Here is a 27,440-nt window from a genome sequence, read left to right on the forward strand (position 1 = left end):
ATCTCTGATCATCCTAACGTAGTGGTCTGGTTGACGTCATTGATCTGTTTTTTTTTTCACCCTAACTATTTCGAGTGATATTGTTGACTCAAACCACCACATAACACCTTTTAAAATAAAAATAAAAAACAAAAAAAACCACCACATAACAATATCACGTGGTAGTTTGGCTTTCTCAAAATTTCTCTAAAATGAGAAAGCGAAAACTAAAATCTCTAAAAAAAAATGTTGCTCTTCCATATTTTGGAGATTTCAGCATTTATTACTACAATAAAATATTCTATATCATCTTTAATTATAACAAAAAATATTTTATATTTTATTATAACAATAAAAATAATCAATAACATATTTTATATTGTTTTATTCTCACTGGAGCTAACGGAGCATGTGAGGAATTTATGATAATACTAATTTCAATAATTTGGAGAAGGAAGACTTTGTTGTAAATTTGGGGAATAAACGCTTCTCTTTTTTCCCCATCTCTATTTTGGGGAATGAAATGGAAGATGTTGGACCACAAAATTCCTCAAAATTGAGGAGGTGGTGATGAATAGAAAACAAGGGTTTAAACAAACCTCGATCAATCGAGAAACTATGTTGGAGCAAATACAAGCTAGCTTTGTGCAAATTAAACTCATCATCATGCTTCCTATTTATACTGCATATAAAGTCCCGTCCTACTATATATTTTAGGAGTAGTGCTAAAATTTCTCCAAAATGGAGCATGTGAGGAATTAATGGGAAACAAAAGCTAAAATCTCAAAAAAGAAATTGTTCTAACTCCAACAATATTTCCAAAATTAAGAAGATCAAGAAAATGGGAAAGCTGTGTAAGAGCATCTCCAACAGCTTCCCTATTTTCCTGATTTTCTCGATTTTAGAGAATATTAAGCCGTTTTTAGGTCTAACAGCTTCCCCATCTCATTCTCTAAAAAAAAGATGTAGAAGAAAGATAAGCCTTCATTCTTCAAATTTGCAGCAAAGCCTTACTTCCCAAAATTAAATTATTCCCGTACAATAAAATATATAATGTTTTTTTTACTATAATTAATGATGATATAGTATATTTTATTGTTGTATTAAATACCGAAATCTCCAAAATAGAGAAAATGTTGGATTGTGAGCATAATTTTTTTGAAAATTTTAGCTTTTGTTTCCTTATTTTAAAGAAATTTTAGAGAAACTGCTAGAAAAGATACAAATTTGCCGACCACCTTTATTTGCCCACCAAAGTGCCCACTCTCTTAATCTATTGACACGTGTCTATTTTATTATCAAGAATAAAGTTAAACAATTTGAAGAGACATGTGTCAAGAATAAAGTTAAACAATTTGAAGAGACATGTGTCAATAGACTAAGAGAGTGGACACTTTGGTGGACAAATAAAAGTTGTCGGCAAATTTGTATCTTGCTGGAGATGCTCTAATAGACTAATCCTCCGTCCCACCTGTCACATGGGCATCCAAAACCCGGACACGTCAACAAACTCACTTTAGAGAAATTCTTAGGTGCAACAGCCGCACCACCTGGCATATGCTCACCCAACCATATTGTGACACGTGTTTTTTTTTTTTTTCACACCTGCCTCCTTCTTCTTCTTCCGGCCTCCTTTCTCCGGCGGAACTTCTTCTTCCTTTCTCCGGCCAAGCTTCTTCTTCCTTCTTTTTTGACGCAGCCGAAGGTCCCTGTAGCTTCTCCGGCACGGCGGAGAGCATGGACCAACCCGTGCAAATCACGCAGAGGAAGGAAGAAGAAGAAAAGTTGTGAAAAAGCTTCGCCGGAGGGGATCTGTTTCGCCGGAGAAGGAGAAGAGAGAGGAAGGAAGAAGAAAGAGCTCGCCCCGAAAAAAAAAAAAAAAAAAAAAAAAAAACAAAACTGATGGGTCGTACAAAACACATAGTGCAGCTGTCGCACGTAAGATTTTCTCCTCACTTTACCTCCGTCCTATATTCTCAGAAAGAGGACTAGGTTTCCCTTTATGGAAATGTCAAATTTCATCAATCAAATCTGGACCAAAAATCAAAGATCGCATGACGTGTCAACTTATTAGCCCTTGATTGGTACTAGACGGCTGGGATTGCAACCCGATCAAAACTACAGTTGCAGCAGAGAACAAAAGGTAGTTGCAGTTTTAAGGAACGAAAGCAGAACCCAGAAGTAGAAAGGAGCCGCGCCAACCAAACTAACATCGGAGACATATAATTTGCTTGTGTTCTGTCCTGGGTTTTAGGTATGTGAAATTATGGCTGCAAGAAACATGAAGTAGTACTCTGTAGTCGAATTGGGTTTGATTTTAGTATGTTTATCACTTGCCTCAAACTTGAGATTTATGTTTGCTTCTTCACTTGTGTCTTTGTCGTTGTTTGCATTGTGTTTCAGTTCTCTTCTTTTGGGTCATTTCATTGCCAAGCTTGGTTCTTTGTAATTTTCTTTATACTGGAAAAGTAATTCTGAGAGTTTAATTGAAAAAGTTTTGAGCTTTGATTTTGTGGGATTCTGTTTTGAGGTTAATTGATTCTGAACCATAATGAGGAAGACCCAAGTTGAGTAATTGGTGAAGAATGTTTTTGAAGACAGGCTCTAATTGTGTCCACAAGTTTGAATTTTCTATATGGAGTTGAAGTTTTTGAAATGATGTAGAAACCCCCAAAGTTTTGAACTTTGTGGGATTCTGTTTTGAGGTAAATTGTGGTTAGGATGAATGTTTTTGAAGACAGACTTTATTTGTTTAAGCAATTTTGAATTATCTATGGAGTGAAGTTGTTGAAAGTTATGAACTTATTCAAACAACCAGCTCTCTTTCTTTTTGTACCTCTCCAGGCGCAATCGAGAAGTGTAGATATTTAACAGACAACCTGATGGTCTAAATAACCAAACATAAAACACCAACAAACCAAAACTCTTGCTTGTTGCAATCAGGGATGGGTGACAGTTATGTCATTCACACCCCAACTATTTCCAGCAAACAGAGCCCGAAGAAAACAAAGAAGAAAAAGCGAGGGGGAAGTAAGAAGAAAATGACCACTGAGCAGACTATGGCTTTCAAGTCTGTGAGCGAATGGGTTTATTTGGACCAAGCTTCTTCACCGGCTGCCACTGCAGCTTCTTGTGTTGTAGATGATTTCGGGGTTCAGAAGACTCTTGGAAAAGGCGGAGAGAAGGTAGTGTTTGAATTGCATTCACATTCAAAGTGCAGTGATGGGTTTCTTTCACCTTCCAAGTTGGTTGAAAGGGCTCATGGAAATGGGGTGAGTTCTGCTTGCACTTTCGTCAAACAGCTTTGCTTATATTGGTCTTTCAGCTGGACACCTAAAACTGGATCTATTTTTTATTTTTATTTTTTATGTTTCTTGTTTGGGCTTAATATTATATATCAGATTGCTTGAGAAGATTAAATTGGTTTTGGTTTCTGTCTGTCTATGTTTTTGGGTTATGTATTGTATCTTTTTCCTATGTGGTAGCTTTTTTAGTACAGACTGGTAGCCCAAACTAACTTAATGGTATTTTTTATATGTAGTTAGCAGTGACATATAAGATATATGAGTACACCTAGTATAAAAGATACATATAATGTTTCACCTCGTATCATAATTCCTTCTCATATATTGTACTTTATTCTCAATTCTAATCCTTCAGAGTGAATTTCGGTCATTTATTTACTTTCACCGATACTGTTAGTGATAGAATCATGGCATATATGATGGTGGGACCAATTACCAATCCCTTGCTGGAAAATACTTGATTATTCATAGATTCCAGCAGACCAGGTAAATGAAAAATGATGCAAAGTATAAACTGTCAAAGGTTTTGACAATTGAGACTGCTCCAGATGTTAAGAAACCACTGTCTCTTATGGATTCTAACTGTGTATGTGTATTTGCTAACAATTATTTTCACCGCACTCCCTTGCATGCAGTGTATGGCAAAAGGCGTTAGCCATAAATAATATATAGTTAGCTTTCCTTGTCAAGCAGGTGGAACAAGGATGTCTTTAATTTCTTATGTCTAGAAGATACCTTGTTTTTTGTGTTGTCAGAATGAAGCAAACTGATATACCTTCACTGGAATTGGACTATCAAAAGGCATACTCAAAAGGCATAATTGAGCTTCTTGTAGTGTAATTGATGTTCACAACATCAAATTTATACATGTTCCTGACACTGAAAAAGTTCTCTGCATAGCAAAATTCGTATTCCTATATTTGACTAATTGAGTATCAGAAGTTCTTTAGCTAGCGAAATTGTTATTCTGATAATGCTTGAGAACACTGAGTACATACTGAGATGTAGTGAGGTTTAATTAGTATATTTGCTTATAACAGGTGAAAGTTCTTGCTCTGACAGATCATGACACAATGTCTGGCATTCCTGAGGCCCTAGAAGCAGCTCGGAGGTTTGGCATAAAGATAATTCCTGGTGTTGAGATCAGTACAATTTTCCAACCAAGGTAAATTATTTAAAATTATGCTGTGGTGCATGATATCAGATTCTGCGACCATTACATTGGTTACTCTTGTTTTATGTTCTGCAGTGCAAGTTTTTTCTGTTCCCTATGTTTCAATTTTATCAGTTTATGATTTACGATTATAGAATGCCATACTTTATTTTTAAAAATTGTTATTTCCAGGAAATTGCAAGAGAATACTGAATACCAAATATATCAGTTTTAGCGGATTAATATTATATGTTGAGTTCTTCAGTAACTACGGATTTTGGGCCTGGTTTCAGAGGAGAGTCTGAACTGGAGGAACCGGTGCACATCCTTGCATATTACAGCAGCTGTGGGCCAACAAGTTTTGAAGAGCTTGAAAAGTTCTTGTCTAATATAAGGGATGGTCGTTATCTTCGTGCAAAGAATATGGTCTCCAAATTGAACAAGCTTAAGTTTCCTCTTACATGGGAACATGTTGCAAGGGTTGCAGGCAAGGGAGTCGCTCCTGGAAGATTGCATGTGGCCCGAGCCATGGTTGAAGCCGGTTATGTGGAAAATCTGAAACAAGCTTTTGCGCGCTATCTTTTTGATGGTGGACCTGCATACTCCACGTAATATTCTAAGCTTATTTTTACATACATATATTTGTTGTTATCAATGGTGTGTATGAATTTATGAAAAAGGAACTATTGTAATGAAAGATTCACACTTCATTGGGTTCAGGGGAAGTGAACCTCCGACAGAGGATGCAATAAAAATGATTCGTGATACAGGAGGTGTGGCTGTGCTAGCTCATCCTTGGGCATTGAAAAATACAGTTGCCATCATCAGAAGTTTGAAAGAAGCTGGTCTTCATGGGATGGAAGTTTACAGATGTGATGGAAAACTGACTGGTATGTAATCTGAGAATCAACTTTCTGTCTTAGACTGCCGAATAAATGGTGAAATTCTGAAATTATTGGATAGTGTGGATACTATGATCCTACAAGTTCCTCACCACATCCTCCATATTTTGTTCTATATTGAAATTTTGAATCTAATTTTTTTTTATCCATACCTTGTGAGGTGTATAAGTTGGTATAAGATCATTAAGATGTGAGTGAGAATGAACGTGGGGTATAGATATATGTTGTAGGCTGTAATTAATTAATAAGCTGTAATGGTATATTTTGTATTAGGGCAAAGCAGCCTTTTAAGTTTTCATAAACGAAACATTGGATGTCAGTAATCTACTTTGTTCCGCTTTCAAAAAATTTAAAATGACCATTATCAGTTCATTTGGTATCCCTTATTACACTAGGGGCCCCGGGGTGTGCCTACAGTTTTACTGAACATATTTAAAGAGATAGATTAGAACACTAGTATGTTTTACTATATATCCAAATGCTTAACTACGCAACAGCATTCAAGACATAGGATCAGGTGTCATTTTGAACTTTACTGTCTTCACTATAGTGTTCTCAGTAAGTCTTAATGCCATATGCTCCTTGAGACATAAAGCAATTGTTAGTGATATTCTGGATGAAATTTCTTTCAACTGGCATGAATGGATATGTAGAGCCTCTTGGTTCTATAACATTTAATGCCTTCTTACAGTCCTAAAGATTTCTTCATTGGGTTCTCATCTTGTCTGCTTATTTTGTTAACAGCATACAGTGATCTGGCTGATACTTATGGTCTTCTGAAGCTAGGAGGGTCAGATTACCATGGCAGAGGTGGGCATAGTGAGTCCGAGCTGGGTAGTGTGAACCTTCCAGTTTTGGTTTTGCGCGACTTTCTTAAAGTAGGTCGACCAATTTGGTGTGGTGCCATTGGTCACATATTAGAGAACTATGCTGATGAACCTTCAGATTCGAATCTAGCAAGTATTACAAGGTTTGGGAAGGGAGGTTCCTCCTTAAGCTGCGGCAAGGAGATGATTGATCGTTGCTTGTTTTCATGGTTGACAAATGAAGAGAGACAAAATGCACTTTTTGAGGCCATTAAAGTGAAGCTTTCTCGTATTTCAATTAATAAGGGAGGAAACCAGGTTGCTATAGAAAGTTTATAATCATTATTCATCATAGTGAATTTTGAGCAACTGACTTTTTTTTTTTGTGTGGAGCTTTCATTGGCATTCTCCCAGATGTGATTCTGCAGTCCTATTTCTTTATATTTGTTTTTTTCAATTTAATTCTGGTAATGCATGTACCAATAGTATTCTCAATTTGTCTGTTTCAGTTTATCAAAGCAACTCTATAAATTTCATGGGTCGAATAGTCGGAATGATTGGTTAGAACTCAGAAGTAGGTCACTTGCAACACACCATGCATGTCCGAGTTTCATGTGCGATACGATTACATTCTCGGGGCATGCACATAAGGTTTATTGTAGTCGAGGGCTAGGCATGAGGCTACTATGTGGTAAATTGACCAAGTATTGATCAGAAGTTGTCAATAAGCACCAGATAGTACTAAAATTCATGTGTATTTCAATAAGCATCAAATACCAAAGAGTGAACAAATGATTATTTTATTTGTTTTGACATAATAGTGACGTACCAGACAGACAATCTTACAACGAAAAAACATAATTACAAATAACACAGCTTTCTCACTATGTCACATTGAAAAAAAATTCAGTGACCCTCAATTTTATACTACCACAAAGAGATTGCGTCCATTTGACAAATATAGTTTGGCTGCGTTAGTATGCGTACCGGGACCAATTCATATTATACCAACCAAAGTAATCGTCCATAGCTTCCAGCCAATCGAGACAGACACAGGGTCCATGCGAACATCAAACTCAGGAGTCAGGAGCTTCAACTTTGGTGCGCAAAGTAATATCGGCTAGTCATCAAATCGGTGTTCGTAAATAGAAGACTGCAAATGATCAAAGTAACGAGAATAACGACCGAGCTGTGGTGAAAGAGGTTGATCAAGAGAAACACTACATCATACACTGATCCTCCAAATATGAGGCAGACCCTTTCATCCCTCGTTGCTTAGGAAGGAGGCCATCACCAACTGTTTTTTTTTTTTTTGGATACAAATCACCAACTGGTTTTGGCTTCAATGTCTGTCAGTATCGACCTTGTGACATGGGAAGAACAACAAACACTCCATGCTAGTGAAGCTGCGGTGACGTTATTAAAAGAAAGTTGAAAACCTATGCCCTTTTGAAAGGAGCGAGGAGGAAACAAGGGAGACGATTTTAGCTTTAGCTTTGACAGCTCTGTGGGCCCTGGGCGGTGCCCCTCTTTCCACAACTCCTGTTAGATTCCTCTTCTTCTTTCTTAAGTTTCTTTTGCTCTCTAATCTCAATTAATTAATCTCTTAATCCCAACCCTTAATCACCCGACAAGATTCCTCATTACCACCTCAAACCTCTCTGTCTTCCCAACCCAGTCTCTACTCTAGTCTTCTATTTCCACTTAGATTTCCTATATCTCTTTTAATTAGCATCTAAATAATCCCATTTCTTTTTCACTAATACAACTAAAACCACAGCACAAACTATATATATTTATTACTTCCAAATCACTAAAATCTCCCTTTTTGATCTTCTTCTTCTTCTTCTTCTTGCACTCTGAAATGCTCAAGCTTTTTAGGGTTTAGCTCATCCTCTCTCCCTTGTTATCTGGTACATCACAAAGCTCAATAATTTTTTCTTCCAATTGAATCAATCAATCTCAAAGGTTTGAACTTTATGTTTTTCATTTCATCAATTGGGTTTATTTTATTGGTTTCTGATCAAGGAAAACATGTGTGTGCTTGCAGAGTAGATTACCATTTGAGGTGTTGTCAATTGTGAAGCTGCTGCTGCTCACATTCCGATCATCTTTTTCAGGTTGGTTTGTCTATAATTCCCATCCCTTTATGTCTACTCCACTTTTGTGTATGAATTCATACTCGTATATTGATATAGGTATATAGTTTCAGTTATCTGTAACACCCAACTGTTGAATGATGATTTTGTGTGTGGATAGATGATTATTGTTATATGTTCTTCACCAGGATTTGGTCTTTGTATGTTTAAGATAGTATCAGAGAGTGCTTCTTGTTGATGAGAGTTCCAATGATGGCTCCTTCAACCTAGCAGAGATACCAAAGCCTTGATCTTTCAAAATTGTATATTCATACATCAACAAATCAGATGCTATTACTCATCTAAACTCCGAATTTTGTTTTATTAAGCTAAATATAGAATCAGAAGATGCATTTTTTATGGGCTTGAAATAGGACCCTTATATTTCTTGTGCTCATTATCTGGTTACAATATGAAGCCATTTTATAGTTCACATCTAAATATTTGGGGGACACATGCTCATGAAAACCATTGTTGAATTCATACTTAAAAGATTTTCTGCCTGAACTTAAAATTTGCGAGATAAAGTTCTCTGCATTCTAAAGTAACGATTTTATGTGTAAATTTTATGATGAATTGTATTGTTTACTTCTGTTAAAACTGAAACTTCAGAAAACCGTAAAGGGTTATAAATGCCGCAAAAAAAAAAAAACCATCCTGATAGCTTTACTTTGCAAGTAGGATCACCCTCCATGGATATAAATGAGTTTGTATATGATCGGGTACATCTTTTTGAGTTCATATTCTTACTCTCTGATCAGATCGTGAAAGTTCAAAGTTAACTAAAAGATGGCTGCTGAGCTTGTCAATTCTGCAACAAGTGAGAAACTGACTGAAATGGATTGGACCAAGAATATTCAAATCTGTGAATTAGTTGCTCATGATAATAGGTATGTTCATTTAACATTTCCAACTCTTTCTCTCACTCTCTCTAAGAAAGGGTCGCGTTATGTGTGTACAGTGTAGTATGCTTGTTTTATCGGTCTCTTGTCCTATGGTTTTGTATCGAGTCAAATTATCAAGTCTTTTTTTACCCATTGCTTGGGAAGGGGTCTTGAACATTGTCATAACTTTGGTAAAAGGTCAGCTGAACTGATGTCATGTCACCTATCTTTCATAAAAGGTTTTCACTTTTACATGTTTGGCATGATATTGCTGGAAACTGTTTAGCACATGATTTTACACACAGAAACAGTTGAGATATGTGAAGCTGATGACGGTCAAGTGTAGAAAATTGTGTTCGGAGGTGGGTTAATTAGTTTAGAAGTGAATGCTTGTTTCACTTTTGGATGTGGTTGGTTAATACAAAAGGGATAGAAGTTACCACATGTATGATCTGCCTCAACTAATTCCTCCATGCTTTTCATGAAATGGTGTCTTGTATTATATACATAGTTTGATCAAATTGAGAATTTGGTTAGTGGTTGCACTCTGCAAGCCAACTTTTTTGGTCATGCCATATAGCCATTTATATCTTTTCTGTTAGTTTAAACTTTATGTCTTGAAATTGTGTTTCTCATTTGATTAAACTAAATAGTCCTTTATTCAGATTTTTATTATCCTCACTTATATCTTACATGCGCATTCCTTTGGTTATGGTGTAGACAAGCTAGAGATGTCATTAAAGCTATCAAGAAACGTCTGGGGAGTAAAAATGCTGATTCTCAACTTTACGCAGTTATGGTTAGTATGAGCCTGATTCCTTACTAATTTTTTTTTTACTCTGTGTTTTCTCTTTCCCGGTGAGGTAGGGGGGAAGAGGATTCTTCATACTTATAGAATATGCTGTTACAATTTTAATCCCCTCCCTGTAGCCTTCCTTTCCTGATATGAACATCAAATAACTCAGAACTTTGTGGGTATTACTTAATCCTCCTCTTATGTGGCTTGATATAATATCGTCCATTTCTTTTGATTTTGTAGTTGCTGGAGATGTTGATGAACAATATCGGAGAACAAATTCATAAGCAAGTGATCGATGTTGGGGTTCTTCACAGTCTAGTGAAGATAGTCAAGAAAAAGGTGTGAACTTGTACACATGTAGACAATAACTGAAACTAGGTGAATTTGTAAAATAATTCATTTACTTAGATTTTGTGGTGGTTACAGTCGGACTTACCAGTGAGGGAGCGCATTTTTCTACTGCTAGATGCAACACAGACATCCCTTGGCGGTGCTTCTGGAAAATTCCCGCAGTATTATACTGCTTATTACGACTTGGTGGTAGGTACAAACTACCAATATAACAGCTCTCCTTAATGAGAACATTTCGCTGGAATGATAGCATATGATATGTGATTAAGCATATCTTGTGAAATTATAGGTGCAGAGATGATAGAGATCTCAGTTTGTTTTGCAGACTCAATGTTACCAAGCATTTAAAGAGCTTATGATTAATATAATTAGTAGTTATATGATCGTAGTGAGGCCTAGCATTTTTTTAGAGCTAACATAATTCTCCTGTCCCTCCACATGTACAGTGAGATTTGAGATTATGTAGGCTTTGTTTCCTTATAGGGTCAATCAACCTCACTAATTGTTGAGCATAATGCTCTACTATATGGTGAAGGGAAACTCATTTGGTTGATAGGTAGAAAAGATAGTGCTTTTATGGGTTGGGTGGAGTGTAAATATACAACTATGTTGCAATTATGTAAGTTAATGTTCTGCATCAATGTTCATGTTAAAGCACTGATTTTAAAACAATATTATGCTGCTCAATATCATGCTTCTCCTATCATTCTCATGGAGTCCCAAACTTTTTATTTTTCTCAGTTTTATAAGAAAGTAAAAGTAGTGAATACCTTATTAAGAATGTAACAAACAACTTACAAAAGATATGATTTTATCCTCGTGCATTCTTTTAATGGATTTCTTTTTATGATTGAAGATGGTTGTTCTGAAATTAGTAATGTGTTGGTAAGTGATAGGAGTGTCTATACTCTATAGCAAGTTGGTATATAATTGAATTACTGACCATCTGCTAAAGAACATATTTTGCTGCCTCTGACTTTATTTTGTATCTTTTCAATGGTAGTCAACAGATCTAAAATAAATGACTATCTCAAGAATCTTAATACTTTCATGTTAGGGGATTGTCTAACCCCTTCTGTATCATTTAATTATAGAGTGCTGGAATACAGTTCCCTCAAAGGCCTCCTCCAGTACCTTCAAATCGCCTAGTACCAGAACCAGCTAAGAATAATTTACCTAACAGGGATGAAGGGGTTGCTCCACGAGTGGAGCCATGTGTTGTTCCTGAATCTAGGTACTTTCAGTTCAACTTTTAATGCAAACTTTTTCTTAATCGAAACCATATAATGATGCATGCTCAACTATCCCTACAATAATTACACAAACATGTGTTGCGTACTCGCCTCCATGGGTTCACACAAAATCCACCAAGAGAATATGCAAATATGAAGTGTTACCAAGCCTTCTTGTTGTGACTTGTGTCTCCAAATGATCGTTATTTACTATTGCATAACTGTTTCATGCAGTATTATCCAGAAGGCTGCTAATGCACTGGAGGTTTTGAAAGAGGTCCTTGATGCAGTTGATAGTCAGCATCCAGAGGTATGAAAATGAAGTTTGGAAAAATGAGTTACAGTGATATCTTTAATTATGCTACTTGACAAATTGACATCTTTATGGTAACTTCTAAGGTAAAGTTTATATCTGTGTAGGGTGTCTTTTTTTGTTTTTCGGGATTTGAGAGTGACAAACAGAAATAAAAAATGTGACACATTCCCTTTTGGTACTTGACGATGATAGTGTGTGTTGATAGGAATTCCTTCTGTTCTCATATACTCATTTTAGCTTAAGAAAGGATTATAAAACCAATTTCTACATACACAAAGTTGGGCTAATTGGCTGATTACTTACTTCACTTCTCATCCTTTCTATGTGTAGATAAGGCTGCCAACCTTAAGCTGGTGCTGTATTGTTAACTTCCTTCTCATTATGAACTTTGGAAAAATGAGTTACAGTGATATCTTTAACTATGCTACATGACAAATTGACATCTTTATGGTAACTTCTAAGTTAAAGTTTATATCTGTGTAGGGTGTCTTTCTTCCTTTTTCGGGATTTGAGAGTGACAAACAGAAATAAAAAATGTGACACATTCCCTTTTGGCACTTGATGATGATAGTTTGTGTTGATAGGAATTCCTTCTGTTCTCATATACTCATTTTAGCTTAAGAATGGATTATAAAACCAATTTCTACATACAGAACGTTGGGCTAATTGGCTGATTACTTCAAATCTCATCCTTTCTATGTGTAAATAAGGTTGCCAACCTTAAGCTGGTGCTGTATTGTTAACTTCCTTCTCATTTTGTGTAACAAAAATCTTTACCCCGTATGTTTCAATGATTTTTTTTTTTGTGCACGGTCTGACCCAAGGTGCACAATCTCAGCTTTAAGCTTGGCCTCCTTGCTAAGGTATATGACACTTGTACCGATGGACAGAAACCTGTGATGTGTGTACCAAATCACAGAATGATTTATATGCCTACAATTCCACTCCATATTGTAGCATATGGACTGCATCATTTCCTTCATCAGCATGGTGTTGTCATCATAACCATGTACTTTGAGCTGCATAGAGTCATAGACACTGGGCTAGGCTGTCACCAATACCATTAGTAGTCACCAATACCATTAGTACCCAAGGACCCCTCCAAATGATGCTGAAGTCCCTTCTCGTCTACCCTATATCTCCAATCCCCTAAATGCAGTGTCGATGTGGGGAGGGGGGCCACTTATAAGTTACGGCCATCATATGTCTGCAGTGTGTACTTGAGGCATGGACTTGGATATTCAAGTCTGACAGAAGGGGTGGGGATATCTATTCAAAATGAACTTGAGTCTATAAAAAAAGTAATTACACTGTAAGGCCCTTGGGTCCCAAGTTAGTTGTCTTAATTTCTTTAGGTATTACCTTTTCGAGTGTTGACTGTTAGATATGTTTCTTCAGGGGGCAAAAGACGAATTCACCCTTGATCTTGTGGAGCAATGTTCATTCCAAAAGGAAAAAGTTATGCATCTTGTGATGACTTCTCGGTAAGACTGTCCTCTGAAGTGTATTGATTTGCCTCATTTTATTGGCTTCATAATATTGTTGAACTGCACTCTGATAACTAAATGTTGTGTTAAAATATACAAGGGGTGCAATAAAAATATAGGTCTCAATCAAACCATGATATAATTATTTGGGATAACAAGAAGATATAGTTCTGGAAACTGGAAGGAACAACCTAAATGTCTTAAAATGATGCATAAATGTGGAAACCCTAGCCAGTACAGAGACCATAAACTGCAGCTGCCTTTTAGTCAAGCAAGGAAGAACCTAGACATGGGCTTTGTGGGATCCAAATGGGGTATTCTTATTAGGTCAAGAAATTCCAAACTGTTTTCCTTTCACCTTTTGAAGGATGGACTGTTGGAAATGTGAACTTAACATAGTACATGGCCTTGATGGTAGCTGTAGTATTCTCTTAAAATGTGATCACTTTAGTTCAGGAACAGGGGACGTGCAGATGCTAAGCATACATTAAAGCAAAAATGCATTCATTTACTACTTATAGCACTTGGAACTTCAAGTGATCCATGTGTTTTGACTTTCTTAGGAATGAGAAGGTGGTTTCTCAAGCTATCGAATTAAATGAGAAGCTCCAGAAGGTTCTTACAAGACATGATACCCTTCTTTCTTGCAAGCCTACATCAACCATAAACCATCTTGTTGAAGAAACGGGAGAGGAGGAAGAAGAAGAGCCAGAACAGCTTGTTCGAAGGTACATTCAACTACATGGGATTAGAATTTTCGTGGAAACTTGATCATACACAGGTTCTCTACATGGGAATATATTATTCATATAAGTTTCTTTTAATTTGGGTGTTCTCTGGCAATTTCCTTTGATTGGAGATTACAAGTGTTGGAATATTCTCGTGATCTGACATTAGTTGTCTGTGGCTGAAAACCTTGACAGGCTACGGAAAGGAAAAGCTTGTGTGAGGCCCGAGGATGAAGAGCGGTCGGCTGAGCGTCCCAACTTGGGTTTGCTTGGATTATCCAATCCTGGAGAAAGGCTCAACCGTCCACTTATACGACCACTTTGCTTGGAGCCATCACCTGAATCAAATGGACATCATCCACCTGTTGCTATTCCACCCCCACCTGCCAAGCACATTGAGAGGGAAAGATACTTCCAGGAAACCAAAGTGGATGGCTCTAGTTTGGCTGGCCACGTCAGAGGCCTCTCATTACACAGTCGCAATGCAAGTAGCTCTCTCAGTGGAAGCATGGATTTGAGTGACTGACTGTCTTACTAAGGGGTCATGTCTTGTGTGCTTAGTCTGTTTCATTGTTCTTTAGCAGTTGATATGGTGTCGGCTTCAGATTGGGTAGTTCTATTGGTGTTGTGGACAAGTTGGAAATATGCTGAAGCTTCTGTATTAGAGTCATGCTTCATATGTGATCTTGTGTCCTGACCTCAGGTTTTGTGTTTCTAAGCTTGACCCTTTTATATATGATAGATGACTGTACAGAGAATTTAAGAGGCTAATTTTATTCAATTTATTTGACACAATGTCTGTGTTTTGCATTTGGGCAATGACTCCCAAAATCTGTATCAAGTGAGTTCTAATCATCCCATATAAAGATCAAATCAAGTCTCTTCTCAATCTCCAACAGATTAAGTTGGAGCAAGAGCCAACATTGAAGCCAATGATTCATCATCAGTTCATCACTCTTAATAATAGGCACAACAAGGGTTTGGAGTTCAAAAACACCTTCACCCACCTTTATCAGAGGAGACCACCACTAGCTTCTTGGTTATAGAAATGAGTCGCTCAATCTACTTCAAAGTAAAAACCAAATCACCAGCTTCCGTAGCATTATGATCCCAGATCATACTATTTCTTTCCTACCAAAGACTCCTCAAGCAATACAAGAAAAGTAGACCAATAATGTATTGAAAGTGAACTTACTAGGATGGATGATTGGATGTACATTAAAGCCTAGTGGGAGGGTGGGGGTGAATAGGCTTAGACAAAAACATATGCTTAATTTTAAGGGATTTGATTAAGACCCAAGTCACCAAAACTGTGGCAGGAGGATTTCTGACTGCCTACAATCCCAGGAACCCAGATTTCTATATTATTTTCAAATTAACTACAAACAAAAAATTACCATGGCCGAGCCTAAGATTTTTAGGTTCAAGAGCAAAGAGGAACTTTAAAATGACGTATGTTATTACGACCCCATTCACTGTTTTTTTGTTACAATAATGGTAGTCGAGTGGGCTACTACTCCAGGGTCGGAGCAATATGTATGTATGACCCTTCCTCAAGGGATGTTTTTTACAAGCTGGGGTTCGAACCAAGGATCTATTATTATCAGGAGAATCCTTACATCGTCCGCTCCACTTGCACTTGCAGCCCGTAGCATGCTTTCACTAGACGAACCCCATTAGGTACGACCCCGTTCACTTTAGAGTATGTAACTCTAATATCTCATTCCAATGAAATCATACAAATAAGTTTTTATTTTGTATATTTTTAGACTATATTGTCTTCAATTTCTTAAACACGTTCATAGTGTGAGCGGCCGAAAAAGAATAGATGCTTTTTGGATGTCACTAGAATCTCACCTTACCTTGTCGGAACCATAGCGGACCCTCGCCGAAGGTAATATTTACTGAGGGGCATAAGAAATCCATAAGGTAAAAAAAATCATATGTAATTAGTGAAATATTTTTTTTTTTGATGGAGTAATTAGTAAAATAGTTAAAGAAACAAAGTTTATAAAGGCCCAAGAGGCTAGGAGAACCGCCCTTCCTGCTCCTCTCTCTCTCTCTCTCTCTGTGAGTCCTCCTCTCGCATGCATTTCACCACTTCTCCATTGTAAGATTCCCCAACTCTCTCCTTCTCTCTCTCTTCCTTCTTCTCTCACACACACACACACACACACTCAAAGCTTGTAGCTTTGCTTTCATGGATTATTACTGATAAAGCTCTGAGCTTTTTGCCTGTGGCGGGAACGCGCTCTTGTTCTTACATTGTTTTCGATTCCTTTGGTTTTGATCGCTTCGTTTTTGATTTGTTTGTATTGTGAAATACGGATTAGGCTTGATGCCCATTTCCCTGATTGCGGTATTTTGTGTTTTGTGGTGTTTTGTGTTCCTTAAATGCTGCGTTGTGGGAATCTAGGGTTTCTGGGGTTTTGATCATCAACTGGGTCCTGACTTGTGTTTGATGAAATAGATGATGTACTGGTTTTTGTTTAGCTTGTGTGATTTTTGAAGCTTGTGTAGTTTTGTTGATCAATGCTAATGAGATGTGTGCTTCCTGATGCTTGTGGATTTTTTATTTGAGCTGTTCCGGAAACTATGAAATTGTATTTGTGAGGTGTGAACTGGATTCAGATGATTGGGATGGATTTTCTTGAATTGAAATCAAGTTTTGCATCTTTTAGGTGATGTGTGTTGTTGGGATTTTGGAATGCTGTTTTCTTGATTGATGATTTTCTTGATGCTCGGGTTATATGCTTCTCTGAAATTTGAGGGAATGAGTGAAAAAGTGGAATTTCAAGCTGTGTGTTTAGTTTCTTCGCTGGAGTTGAATTTGTTTACTGAATCAAACTGGTTTTGAACATTTGCATTAGGCTATGCTAACTGGGCTTAGTCTTGCTTTCAGAACTCTTGCATTGTTTATTGTTATTGTTTTATTCACTTTAAGCTCTTGATGCAGCTAACTTTTATTCATTTAGTGAACTGAATTTTCTATATGCAGGATTCTCGTGGGCCTTGTTAGCGCATCTTCATTGACTTATGAGGATGCCCCTATTGAAAAGAAAGCCTTTTCCCTTGGCTGAACTGCCTGATGACTTGGATCCAAATGAGCTCGTATACCAAGTTCGGTATACAGGAGAGATATTTCGGGATTATGAGTATCCTTTCCTTATACTATAAAAGTTGTTTGACTTTTTTTTTTCAACTTTATTTCTTTTTGCTTTTGTTTCTTATCATACTGCAATTTTGTGTGCTCTCTAAGTATAAGGCTTGTAAAGCAGGGTAAAGACAAATGATGTTGATCAAAGTTCTGTGTCTTTAGGCATCTAAAAGATAGAATGGGGAGGGGCAAGAAAAATTTAACCTTTTACAGTTTTCATGCATGTTCAAATTAGCATCAATCTTGTCTGACTTAACATGGATCAGTGAATATTTGAACCGTATAAATTTGTATCGCCAAAGAATTTGGATGTGCAAGGTTTCTGGAAAGACTAACTTGACTTACGAAGAGGCTTTGCTATCAGAAGAACATGCAACAGAGAAGACTCATATGTTCCCTAAAGAGCTCATGGCACCTGCTCTGCAGATTATTCAATACAGTAAGAACTAATTTTGTCCAGTATCTTATACATTGACATAGTATATGTTTTTCTTTTCCTTAGTAGATGTTGCAGCTCCATACGTCATAAGTTCATATATAGACATTTTTTTCATTAGTGGAGGTTCGTGTAGATCATCAGAAGAAAGTTATCTTTTTTCCCCCCTCTAATTGAGCACATTTTTGGTGACATTATAAGTAGCGTGCCTCGTCTTCAAAACAAAAAAAAGTACACGCCTTTGCTGTGTGTAGATTAGGTTCTTTTAATCAAACAGAAGGGAAGACTTGACTTGAGGCTTAATCTAACACAAAGGCCTCAATTCCACTGAACTCCTTAAATATCAAATCTGTATTAGATAATCTTCATATGCTATCATTAGAAGTAAATGCATGCTGAGATCCTCCAATATGGTGATTGGGGGCATCAGTTCTTTATCTTATTGCTGCAAGTTTGTGGTTGGTAATGGGGAAAGGATGAGGTCTTGGGAAGAGAGATGAGTTGGTGAAACAGCTTTTTACCATTACTTTCCACATTTTTGGATGATCCCATTATCATCTTTTTCCATTTGTACGGGTCTACTAATGCCCTTTATTCTTCCACTCAGTTGGGACTTTAGTTTTTTAGGAAACTTAAGAGATACCAAAGTAGGAGCGCTTATGTCTTTTAGAGGGTGTGTTCTACTGGTTTAATGACTAGAAAAAAAGTCTGTGGTTTCTGGAGTCATCTGGGAGTTCATGATAGGAAACATTCTCATTCAATACATTCTATCGTACAAGGTATTGTTATAGTCTACGCCTGAAAATAATTTGTAATATTCTCAAAAATGTATTGTTATAGTCTTGCCAGATTTCAGTGAATGATTTGTCCTGGTGGGATTTATTGTGGTTAGCGCCCTAGGATCTTTTCTGGTCTTTACTGGTACTTTACGACTTAAGCAAAGTAGATAGATGAACTTGAAGATAGAAACACAGCACACACAAATTTATAGTGGTTCAGCCAAAACCCTGGCCTACGTCCACTTATGTGATCTCTCTTGAGAAATCACTAGCACTATGGAGAATAACAACCTGATTACAAGTACTTATTGAAATCCCTATGCTAATCCCCAACTCCCTGCTAGATCTCTCTATCACCCTTAGCTCTCGGTTTTCTGTGCTCCCTATCTTAACCTTAAAAAATCCCCTGCAGCTCCTATTTCTAGTGAATAGGGGCTGCTGATACAATAAGGTTTTAGGACTCCTAAACCTAGCAGACAAAATCCTAACAGATCTTGAAAGATTACTTTCCTAGAACTTATAGAAAAAACCTCTTTCCTTTCTGGACTTGGATTTGCTTACTGAATCCTAACTTCCAAATCATATCAACGAGCCAAAACACAACAGGATTCATATTNATCATAAGATTNTTCTAGAAAAGAAATATATATATATATATATATATATATATTTCTTTTATAAAATTAACAACAGTAGCAATTTTGTTGTTTATGTTCTTCAGTCGACCATATCACACATTCTGATAAGCAACTATTAGGATCTAGATTAAAAGGCTTGTTTGCAGTCATTTCTAGATGCTAGATATACCTTGATTCCGTTGGCAACTAAATTCACAAACCATTGCTGTTGGTTTTCAGTCATAAAGTTGTAAATTTGTATCAGGCTTCTACTGATTTGTGGTTCCAACATTAACACAGTACATAATTTTGTTAACTCTTTTTCATGGCAGGTATGCTTCCATTGAAAGATCTTGCTGACATGATAGCTGCAAAGTTGAATGAGCGGTTATGTGTCGGTGCTGAGTTGTATGCAAAGAAGGATGGTGGTACATATTCTTGCAAAATATCAAAGGTTCTCGAGGATGGTACTGGAACAATCAAGTATGAGGTGGCCTGGCTGGACAGGAATAAGGAAGTTACGGGGACTTCCATCGTTAATGAGGAAGATCTGATACAGAAGAAGCCTCAATTTAGTAGAAATTTTGTGAAATTGTTTATTCGGGAATCTACCTACCGAAATGCTCCTTGGGTGCTTCATGATAAACTTGCACAAAGCCATGGGGTCTCCAAAAGTGTTCCACAGAACTTAAAGGGCAAAATTTTCTTCAAGGATGGATTACTAGTTTGCAAGAAAAGAAAGGAAATGGGGGAGGTAGTTAAATAAACTCATTTGTCTTTTTGTTGAAATGTTGACATTGTTCCCGTCTTATAGTTTATCATATGCAGGAAGCACAAGATGAACCAGGAAATTTTAAAAAGAAAAAGTCTGATGGTTCAGGTACGTAGTAACATTTTATAATGTAGACTGTAAACCTATAAATTGTTATTTATAGTGGATTACTGATCTAAAAAGATTTTCCCTGGCACATGTCTTGTAAATATTGTCAATCTATTTAATAGTAACAATCTGTTGGCTTGAATTTGCAGAAATTGATCAACCAGCAGAAGAATCTATTAAGTATCCAATTGATGACCTCTTGGTGCAGCCACATCCAGATGATCCAATTTTTACAGATCGCCCGTCTCCATCGAGGGACTTTAATGTTCCAATGGAATGTGTTGGTGATCTTTTAATGGTTTGGGATTTTGTTTCATCTTTTGGAAGGCTATTGCACTTATGGCCATTTTCTCTTGAAGATTTTGAAAAAGCTATCTGCCACAAGATGGGCAATTTGACACTTCTTTTTGAAACTCATGCCGCTCTTCTTCGGGTGCTCATAAATGACAATGGTGAACATGTTATAGCTGTACAGAAGCGATGGCCAAAGGTTAAAGACCAACTTATTATTTCTATTTCCTAATGTTTCATTTCCTGTTTGTTTTGGTGTTGATGGCCTGATTACTTTTCCCCTGTTTTCTTTATCTTGTTTTTCTTTTTCAGATTACATTAGTCACTTGGACAGACTGTCTGTGGAATTTCTTAGAATTGGTGAAGATTCCTGAATTACGTGAGCACACAGCAACTATCAAGCGGGGCCACTATGGCCTTTTAGACGCTAATGCTAAATTGGCAATCTTCCGAGAATTGATTAATCTAGCACTTGAATCAAATATTATTAGGGAGAAGTTGGATGAAATTGTTGAACAGAGGCAAGCACTTGGAGCCTCAAGGAGAGAGGAAGCATTGGAGGAAGCCAGAAAGAAACGAGAAAAGAAAGAGCAGTTGAAGGCTGAGCTGGATGTCAATCGAGTAGTCGATCTCAAGAGTGCAGGAAATGCTTCGGCAAACGGTAACCGTATAAAGCAAAACGGAGATATAGTAAAGAAAAGAAATGGTGAGATCTTGTCAAATAGGGAGGATCATGAATCGGATAAAAGGTATTGCTTTTTTATCGTCATATATAAGAAATATATGTGTGTGTGTGTGTGTGTGTGTGTATGTGTGTGTAGGATTTTTCTCAAGTAAGGATGTCCTTAACTTAATTATGGTGCGGATTTCTTTAATTGACACAGTTTTCGATCATATTTTGTTATCTTAACCGTTCAGTGTTTAAGTATATATGAATTGATCATCTCTACAAAATTTCTGCTAATTTGGTTATCTTGAAGCCATTCAAAACTGTGATTTACCATTAAGAACATGAACAATTCATGTTGAACACGAAAGAAATCCGCACCATAGTTAAGTTAAGGACATTCTTAGTGGAGAAGGGCTGATATAGCTATATATATATATTCAGTATTGTAGAAACGTCCTCCTGGTCAGCAAGTGACCAAGAATTCACTTCAGTCACCAGACCTTGGATTTAATATTAAAAGTTGAGATAAGGAATAATTTTTGTTGTTTAATTATCAACTGTTAACATTAGATCCGAAGGTATGACCAAGAGGTCACTACTCTTAGTTACTTATCTTCCTTTAGTTTTAGGTTGAAAATCTGTTTTCATTTCTTATAGTGAGAACAAGCAATTGGACACCGTGTCAAAGCAGAATGGGGTGGGGAAAGCTCCAATAAACAATGGGAAAGATTTATCTGACAAGGAAGCGATGAAACTGCCAAGGGATGATGGAAAGGAAGTCAGGGGAAAGAGTAGCAAAGAACGGGTTTGGTCTATCTCCTTATTCAGCTCCTATCTGTGTCACTGTTTTCCTGTCATACCTTTTTATGAAAGTCCTTGCTTAACAGAGAGAATATTATGAGCGGGAGATGGAGAAGCTATTTGTACGCACTGACTCCTTGGGTAAAGACAGAAATCATAACAGATATTGGTGGTTCCAGCGAGATGGTAGAGTATTTGTTGAGAGTTCCGATTCCAAGCAGTGGGGATACTATTGTAGCAAAGAAGAGGTACCAAGTTACTTCACTATCATAACTGTGATGGTTTTGTTTTGCAAATATTTATGATATATTTTCTTATTTGGATTTGAACAGATTAATTTGTTGATGGGGTCACTGAATTGCAAGGGTGTGAGAGAGAGGGAGCTCAAACAGCAGCTGGAAAAATTTCATAGCAGAATAAGGTTAGTTAAATTAACTTTGGAATTGATTCTCTGAATTTAATATTCTCTCTATGTATACTTTTTTTAGATTTAGTTGCATAAGCGTGTTATCTCCGCATGTTTATTTTGGATAGTTAAGCAGGGTGAATCCTGATTTAAGACTTAATTACTTGTAGGTACAATTGATAATGTAGCAAGTGGTAGTTGGATTCATAATTTTGTCATCACCTGGGGTCATGCTCTTAAGATATTTGAGTTAGACTGAAGGAGAGATGCAGCTCTACTGTTAATTCTAACGGGCTTGATAAGATATTTCGTTGAATGCTTGAACTTTTTGGCAGCATATAAAATGGATCGTCTCTAGAATTGATTTAAGACTTAATTACTTATAGGTACAATTGATAATTTTGTCCTCACCTGGGGTCATGCTCTTAAGATATTTGAGTTAGACTGAAGGAGAGATGCAGCTCTACTGTTGATTCTAATGGGCTTGATAAGATATTTTGTTGAATGCTTGAACTTTTTTGGCTGCATATAAAATGGATCTTCTCTAGAATTGATGAGTTCCGCTTCTGAAATCTTTATAATTTGAATCCTATTATAGCCTGCTTTAGTGCTTTTATCATATTTGAAGTTTATTATTGCTTGCTCATGTGTATTTTGTGTTAACCAAATGCATTTTGACAGCGTTGCTCTCGAAAAGAGATCAAAGGACTTGGCTCAAAAGATTGCAATGGAGGATGAGTCTGTGGTTCGAAGGTCTACTCGTGTGCGTGCTCCACCAAGCAAAAACCCTGCCAATGCTTTCCTTGAGTACGTTAACAAGTGGAAGGAGGAATAACTGGGCGTCTCGTTTTTGCGTTGAAGAGGCTAATGTTCCAATTAGTTTAGACTATTGGCTCCTGTACCTCTCCACATTTAACTTGGCATTAGGTCAAATTAGAGTAGGATTTTTCAATGGACTCCAATACTTCCTTGATATATGTCTTGGAAAATGTTTGGAGTCCAGGGCCGAGGAAGTGAGGACATAAACGTAGGAGAAGAATAGGGAATGAGCAGGCATGTATTTGTGCTTTGCCATTCAATTTTTTGTAAATGATCTTGGTTCGCATTGATTCTCATGAATAGCTGAGGCATAACATAATATGACTATCATCATTATCCATCTGTCCTAAACAAGATGATTGCTACCGGCAAAGTGCAACTCTCATCCTTTTATCTCCAAGCTTGCTCCTTATGTTATTTCCTTTTGGACAGCTAGGTGACTCCTAGATGTTATTGTGGGATGTAAGTGTCGGACTGTCGAGTCTAGTTGCTCTGGTACATACATTTGTTCTCCCACAATGACGTTCAACTATTGGAAGCAAATTTCAACAATATGAAGCAAGTTATAAGAATTGTGTTGAACACCAAATGGTTACAGTGAACGCTATATGGTTGATATAGAGAAAATGACATCAACCTAAGGAAATATTATACGGGATCCACCATTACATGGAGTAGACCATTTTTAATAAAATAAAACAAAAAAAGTAAACCACGTCGATACTTAAATAGACTAGCTTTACTTGATCTCAAATCATAGTCTAGTCTACCTCTTTACATTGAGTAAGTCTACTTCTATATCAAATTAGTTTAGCTTAGAACATCTCCATCCGAAATATACATTTTGGACACTTTAGCCCAGCAACTCTAATTTAACATTGTCAATTACCACCAATCAAATAAACGGTGTGTAAAACTGTAAATGACATTGAGGGCTATGCCAAATTTGACATTGGTGAAAGACAATGTCAATTTTATTTTGTTTTTACTCTCTTACACTTGTCCAAGTAGTATGCACACCGTGGACTTTTTTGTTTTATTAGTACATCAATGTATAGAAAAATTCTAGTGTGCGTTAATATATTCTGCAAAAACAAGTAAATTTTTCAAAATAGCCCACCCGTGCTGCACGTGATCATCCCCACATCAGACAAATCGGTTTGTATAATAGACGAAATAGTTCAAGTTGAAAAGAAAAATAAACATTAAAATAAAATTTTCCGGGTAGAAAAAGAAATTGAAATGGATTAAAGCGGCATGTTTTGGTGGTTTTAGCGGGTCAATTGAAAAGTTCCAAAGGTATAAACCCCGCCAAACCTAATCTCGAGATTCAGAACACACCTCACTCTTTCTAACCGGCGTCTGAAACCCATTCATCATTTTCCTCAAAGCCTCCACCTTTACCTTTTGGGTAAGTCTCTAATCGCTTTGATACTTGATGGGTTCCAGTTTCCGTGCACACCCACCACCTGTTTGATGAAATGTGTGAATGAATGAATTGCAGGTTTAAAACATGTACGGCAAAAAGGCGTGCCAATTGGTGAAAGAAATCGCAACCAGCGAAAAGGGCCAGCTCACTCCTTTCAGTGTAAGACCCCCAACTCTCAAATCAATTCCCTCATTTCTTACTTTCCTTTCATTTCTTTACTTGTTCTTGTAGAGTGAACTATTCGATGAAGTGATTGAAGAATGTAAACAGCACTATCATGAGCTAGAGTGCTTGATAAGGTAAACCCAATTTTGCCTCATTCCTTTATATATATGTTATGATAAGGTAAATCCATATAGATCCGCTGAGAAGTTTCGGACATTTCTATCTGTTATGATATATCCTCTAACTTGTACTCAAGAAAGTCGTATGACTTTGCAACAGGAGAATGGAAGAACAAGGATTAAATGTCGAAACAGCTAAAAATGAGGACCACTATGGAGCACTCATCCACCACCTCTCTTTAGTTCGCAACAAACGCTGCTTAATGGCATATCTGTAATGCTTTGTCTGTTCTGTAATTACATGATTAAACTGCTAGCTGGTTTACATGTTTTAGGTTTATCATATTCATTGGCTATTATTTTATTGGTGTAATAACCATGCAGGTACAACCGAGCAGAAATATTACGAACTCTGATGTGGAAGGTCGGGTCTCTAATTCCTGAAGAAATCGAAGAGAAACTCAGTTACTCAGAGAAAGAGTACATTAGAAAACATTCAGCATCTCTGAAAAAATATATGGCGAGCGTGGAACTAGATTTGGAAGTGGTAATCTCTCTCTCTCTCTCTCTATACACAAACTTAGACCTTGATAATGGCCATGAGATAAACGTATGAGTTATTTTCTTCATTTTTTTTTTTGAAAGGAAACATATGAGCTATTTAAAGTCTAGATATTCCTGTCGTATATGAACACGCTATTGACAAAAATGATTTGAGAAAGCTGACTGGTTCTAAGTGAGAAAATTTATGTACATTCTAGGTTAGACTATATATTCCTGAATGTGAAGGTTTCACTATTCAGACTAGTTGGCTGTAACCAAGTTCACTGCTACTGGTCTTTGTTTATCATTATTATGATTATAATGACATGCCCAATGCCATTATCCCAATTTAATGGCTGTCATAAACTTTTCTCTAGGTGTATCGAGTTGTGAAATTAATACTTAGATGATGTCTCTATTAACCTTGTGTGTGTAATGGAATGGTGGAGAAAAGCGTTGGTTTAGGGGGGTAAGTACACATGACAGGAAAAAGGCAATGAATTTGTTCTCATTTAGATTAGTTGGTCCTATAATCCAAACACCTATGAAGCATAATACTATTAGTAGCTGCAATAACTAGACCAATATCACATAGAAAGATCTTTGCTTCAGCTCTAGGTGCAATGAATCCATTGATTTAAGAATCCTTTGGGGTTGTGGGGTGCTAGCTGTAGTTTGGGCGGTGTGGATGGAAAGAAATAAAAGATTATTTGAAACCAATGGTGGAGAGGGAAGACCTACGGGAGAGAGTTAAGTTCTTGGCATTGTTATGGGCTTCTACTTCTAAGGTTTTTAGGGATTACACTCATTCTTCCATTATTCTTAACTGGCAAGCAGTTGAAATATAAGCCCCAAAGCCCTAAGCTTTTAGTTAGCTTTAACAGATGGGCTGCTAAGCTTCTATCCATAGCTGCCCTCTTTAGCTATCTAAGACGACTCCTTGTCGGCCTCCTTTGTACAGTGCTTTTTGTTTCAATAAAAAGTTTTTTTAATTTTTTTTATCGAGGCGGACTCCTTGTCTGCCTCCTTTGTACAGTGCTTTTTGTTTCAATAAAAAGCTTGTTTTTTTTTCTTTTAAAAAAGTAAAAAGAAAAAAAAAGAAGAGAAGATATTAAGTTCTAATATTTCCCAGGACAAGCTTTCCAATGAACTCTCACTGCAAAAGATGCTTTACAGTGGCCAGCATATGCATGTCCAACAGACTTGACATTACATGGGTGCGGGTTGTGCAATAGGCCTATTATGTAGTAAATGCTATGGGGTATCCCTAACTAATTACGAGTGAGAATTCTTATGCAGGCATGCCTATTCATTTAGTGGAGATTATGACTTGTTATTGTCTTAGATTATCATCTTGAGTTGTTGTATCTGCCAGGATATGGTACCACCAAAAGATCCCTACATCAAGGTGAGAGTCCTTGATGACTTGGGTGGAGATATTCTACTCAGTGATGACAAGAAAGCAAATTTTACTCGTCACTCGATGCATTTTCTTAAACGAACTGATGCCGAGCAGCTCATCTCACAGGTATGTTCATGAACTGAATGCTTGAATGCTCCACTTGGATGTGCAGTTGTCTAACCACAACTACTCAACTAATAGGGCAAGATGGAGGAACTCAAAGACTAATGGGCACAACCTGCTAAGCCTTAGATCCTTGAACTTATATATTTTGTTGTTATGATAATTGTTCGCTTAGTGTTTTTTAATAATGAAGTTGTTTGGCTAGACTAGGTTCCCTGCAGAAAACATTACAGTGAAGTTGAAAGGTGTATATGTAACTTCCCCTATGAGGCGTGATGAGCTAAAGATGGTGTGAATTAAAACTAATATTGGACATGTTTCATGTTTGTTACGAGATCTGTTGAGTCACTTACATGATCGTGTCCTAGGTGATTCCCATTTGGTTCTCAACATTTCCTTTAAAAGCACTTTTATTTTAGGATTGTGTCATAGTTGCAATTCTCTTGCATATTTTCCCTAGGCTGTTTCTCCAAACATAAACAGATTCCTGTCAAACTTTCGACTTGGACATATAATATTTTACATATTGCTCTGAAGTATTCACAGGGCTGCTCACCTGCGGACTTCATTTTAAGGGACAGAAAAGGACAACTCACTAACATCCGTTAGATATTAAATGAATCAATCCTACGGTTCTGATGAAAAAATGATCTCACCCCAACTCTTATCCCAACTCCAGCAGATTTGTTCTTCTTCTTGTGTTCATCTTCTTCTTCTCTCAGA

The 27,440-nt window shown here is 36.9% G+C and overlaps 4 protein-coding genes across 4 annotated transcripts; all 4 read left to right on the plus strand.

The window, feature by feature from the left end:
- Positions 1 to 1,997: 1,997 nt before the first annotated feature.
- Positions 1,998 to 6,638, plus strand: LOC101309584 (protein TrpH-like). Its single transcript, XM_004288426.1, has 6 exons — positions 1,998 to 2,233; positions 2,824 to 3,251; positions 4,325 to 4,449; positions 4,731 to 5,045; positions 5,158 to 5,327; positions 6,084 to 6,638. Exons 2-6 carry the CDS (start codon positions 2,925 to 2,927, stop codon positions 6,482 to 6,484), a joined length of 1,338 nt encoding a protein of 445 aa, XP_004288474.1. The 5' UTR covers positions 1,998 to 2,233; positions 2,824 to 2,924; the 3' UTR covers positions 6,485 to 6,638.
- Positions 6,639 to 7,726: 1,088 nt separating this feature from the next.
- On the plus strand, positions 7,727 to 15,011 carry LOC101309873 (TOM1-like protein 2-like). Its single transcript, XM_004288427.1, has 11 exons — positions 7,727 to 8,113; positions 8,196 to 8,265; positions 9,045 to 9,173; positions 9,888 to 9,966; positions 10,207 to 10,305; positions 10,393 to 10,506; positions 11,412 to 11,551; positions 11,784 to 11,859; positions 13,264 to 13,349; positions 13,916 to 14,080; positions 14,276 to 15,011. Exons 3-11 carry the CDS (start codon positions 9,073 to 9,075, stop codon positions 14,604 to 14,606), a joined length of 1,191 nt encoding a protein of 396 aa, XP_004288475.1. The 5' UTR covers positions 7,727 to 8,113; positions 8,196 to 8,265; positions 9,045 to 9,072; the 3' UTR covers positions 14,607 to 15,011.
- Positions 15,012 to 17,122: 2,111 nt separating this feature from the next.
- On the plus strand, positions 17,123 to 23,219 carry LOC101310162. The gene is made up of 10 exons (XM_004288428.1): positions 17,123 to 17,235; positions 17,504 to 17,676; positions 19,402 to 19,823; positions 19,898 to 19,949; positions 20,099 to 20,439; positions 20,553 to 20,989; positions 21,568 to 21,715; positions 21,798 to 21,959; positions 22,044 to 22,132; positions 22,799 to 23,219. Exons 1-10 carry the CDS (start codon positions 17,123 to 17,125, stop codon positions 22,950 to 22,952), a joined length of 2,091 nt encoding a protein of 696 aa, XP_004288476.1. The 3' UTR covers positions 22,953 to 23,219.
- A 912-nt stretch (positions 23,220 to 24,131) lies between these two features.
- Positions 24,132 to 27,066, plus strand: LOC101310457 (DNA replication complex GINS protein PSF1-like). The gene is made up of 7 exons (XM_004288429.1): positions 24,132 to 24,347; positions 24,441 to 24,524; positions 24,597 to 24,664; positions 24,810 to 24,923; positions 25,034 to 25,196; positions 26,568 to 26,720; positions 26,796 to 27,066. The coding sequence occupies exons 2-7, from the start codon at positions 24,450 to 24,452 to the stop codon at positions 26,820 to 26,822; spliced, it is 600 nt and encodes a 199-aa protein (XP_004288477.1). The 5' UTR covers positions 24,132 to 24,347; positions 24,441 to 24,449; the 3' UTR covers positions 26,823 to 27,066.
- The last annotated feature ends 374 nt before the right edge of the window (positions 27,067 to 27,440 follow it).

Source organism: Fragaria vesca, linkage group LG1, assembly GCF_000184155.1.
Source record: "Fragaria vesca subsp. vesca linkage group LG1, FraVesHawaii_1.0, whole genome shotgun sequence".
NCBI lineage: Eukaryota > Viridiplantae > Streptophyta > Magnoliopsida > Rosales > Rosaceae > Fragaria > Fragaria vesca.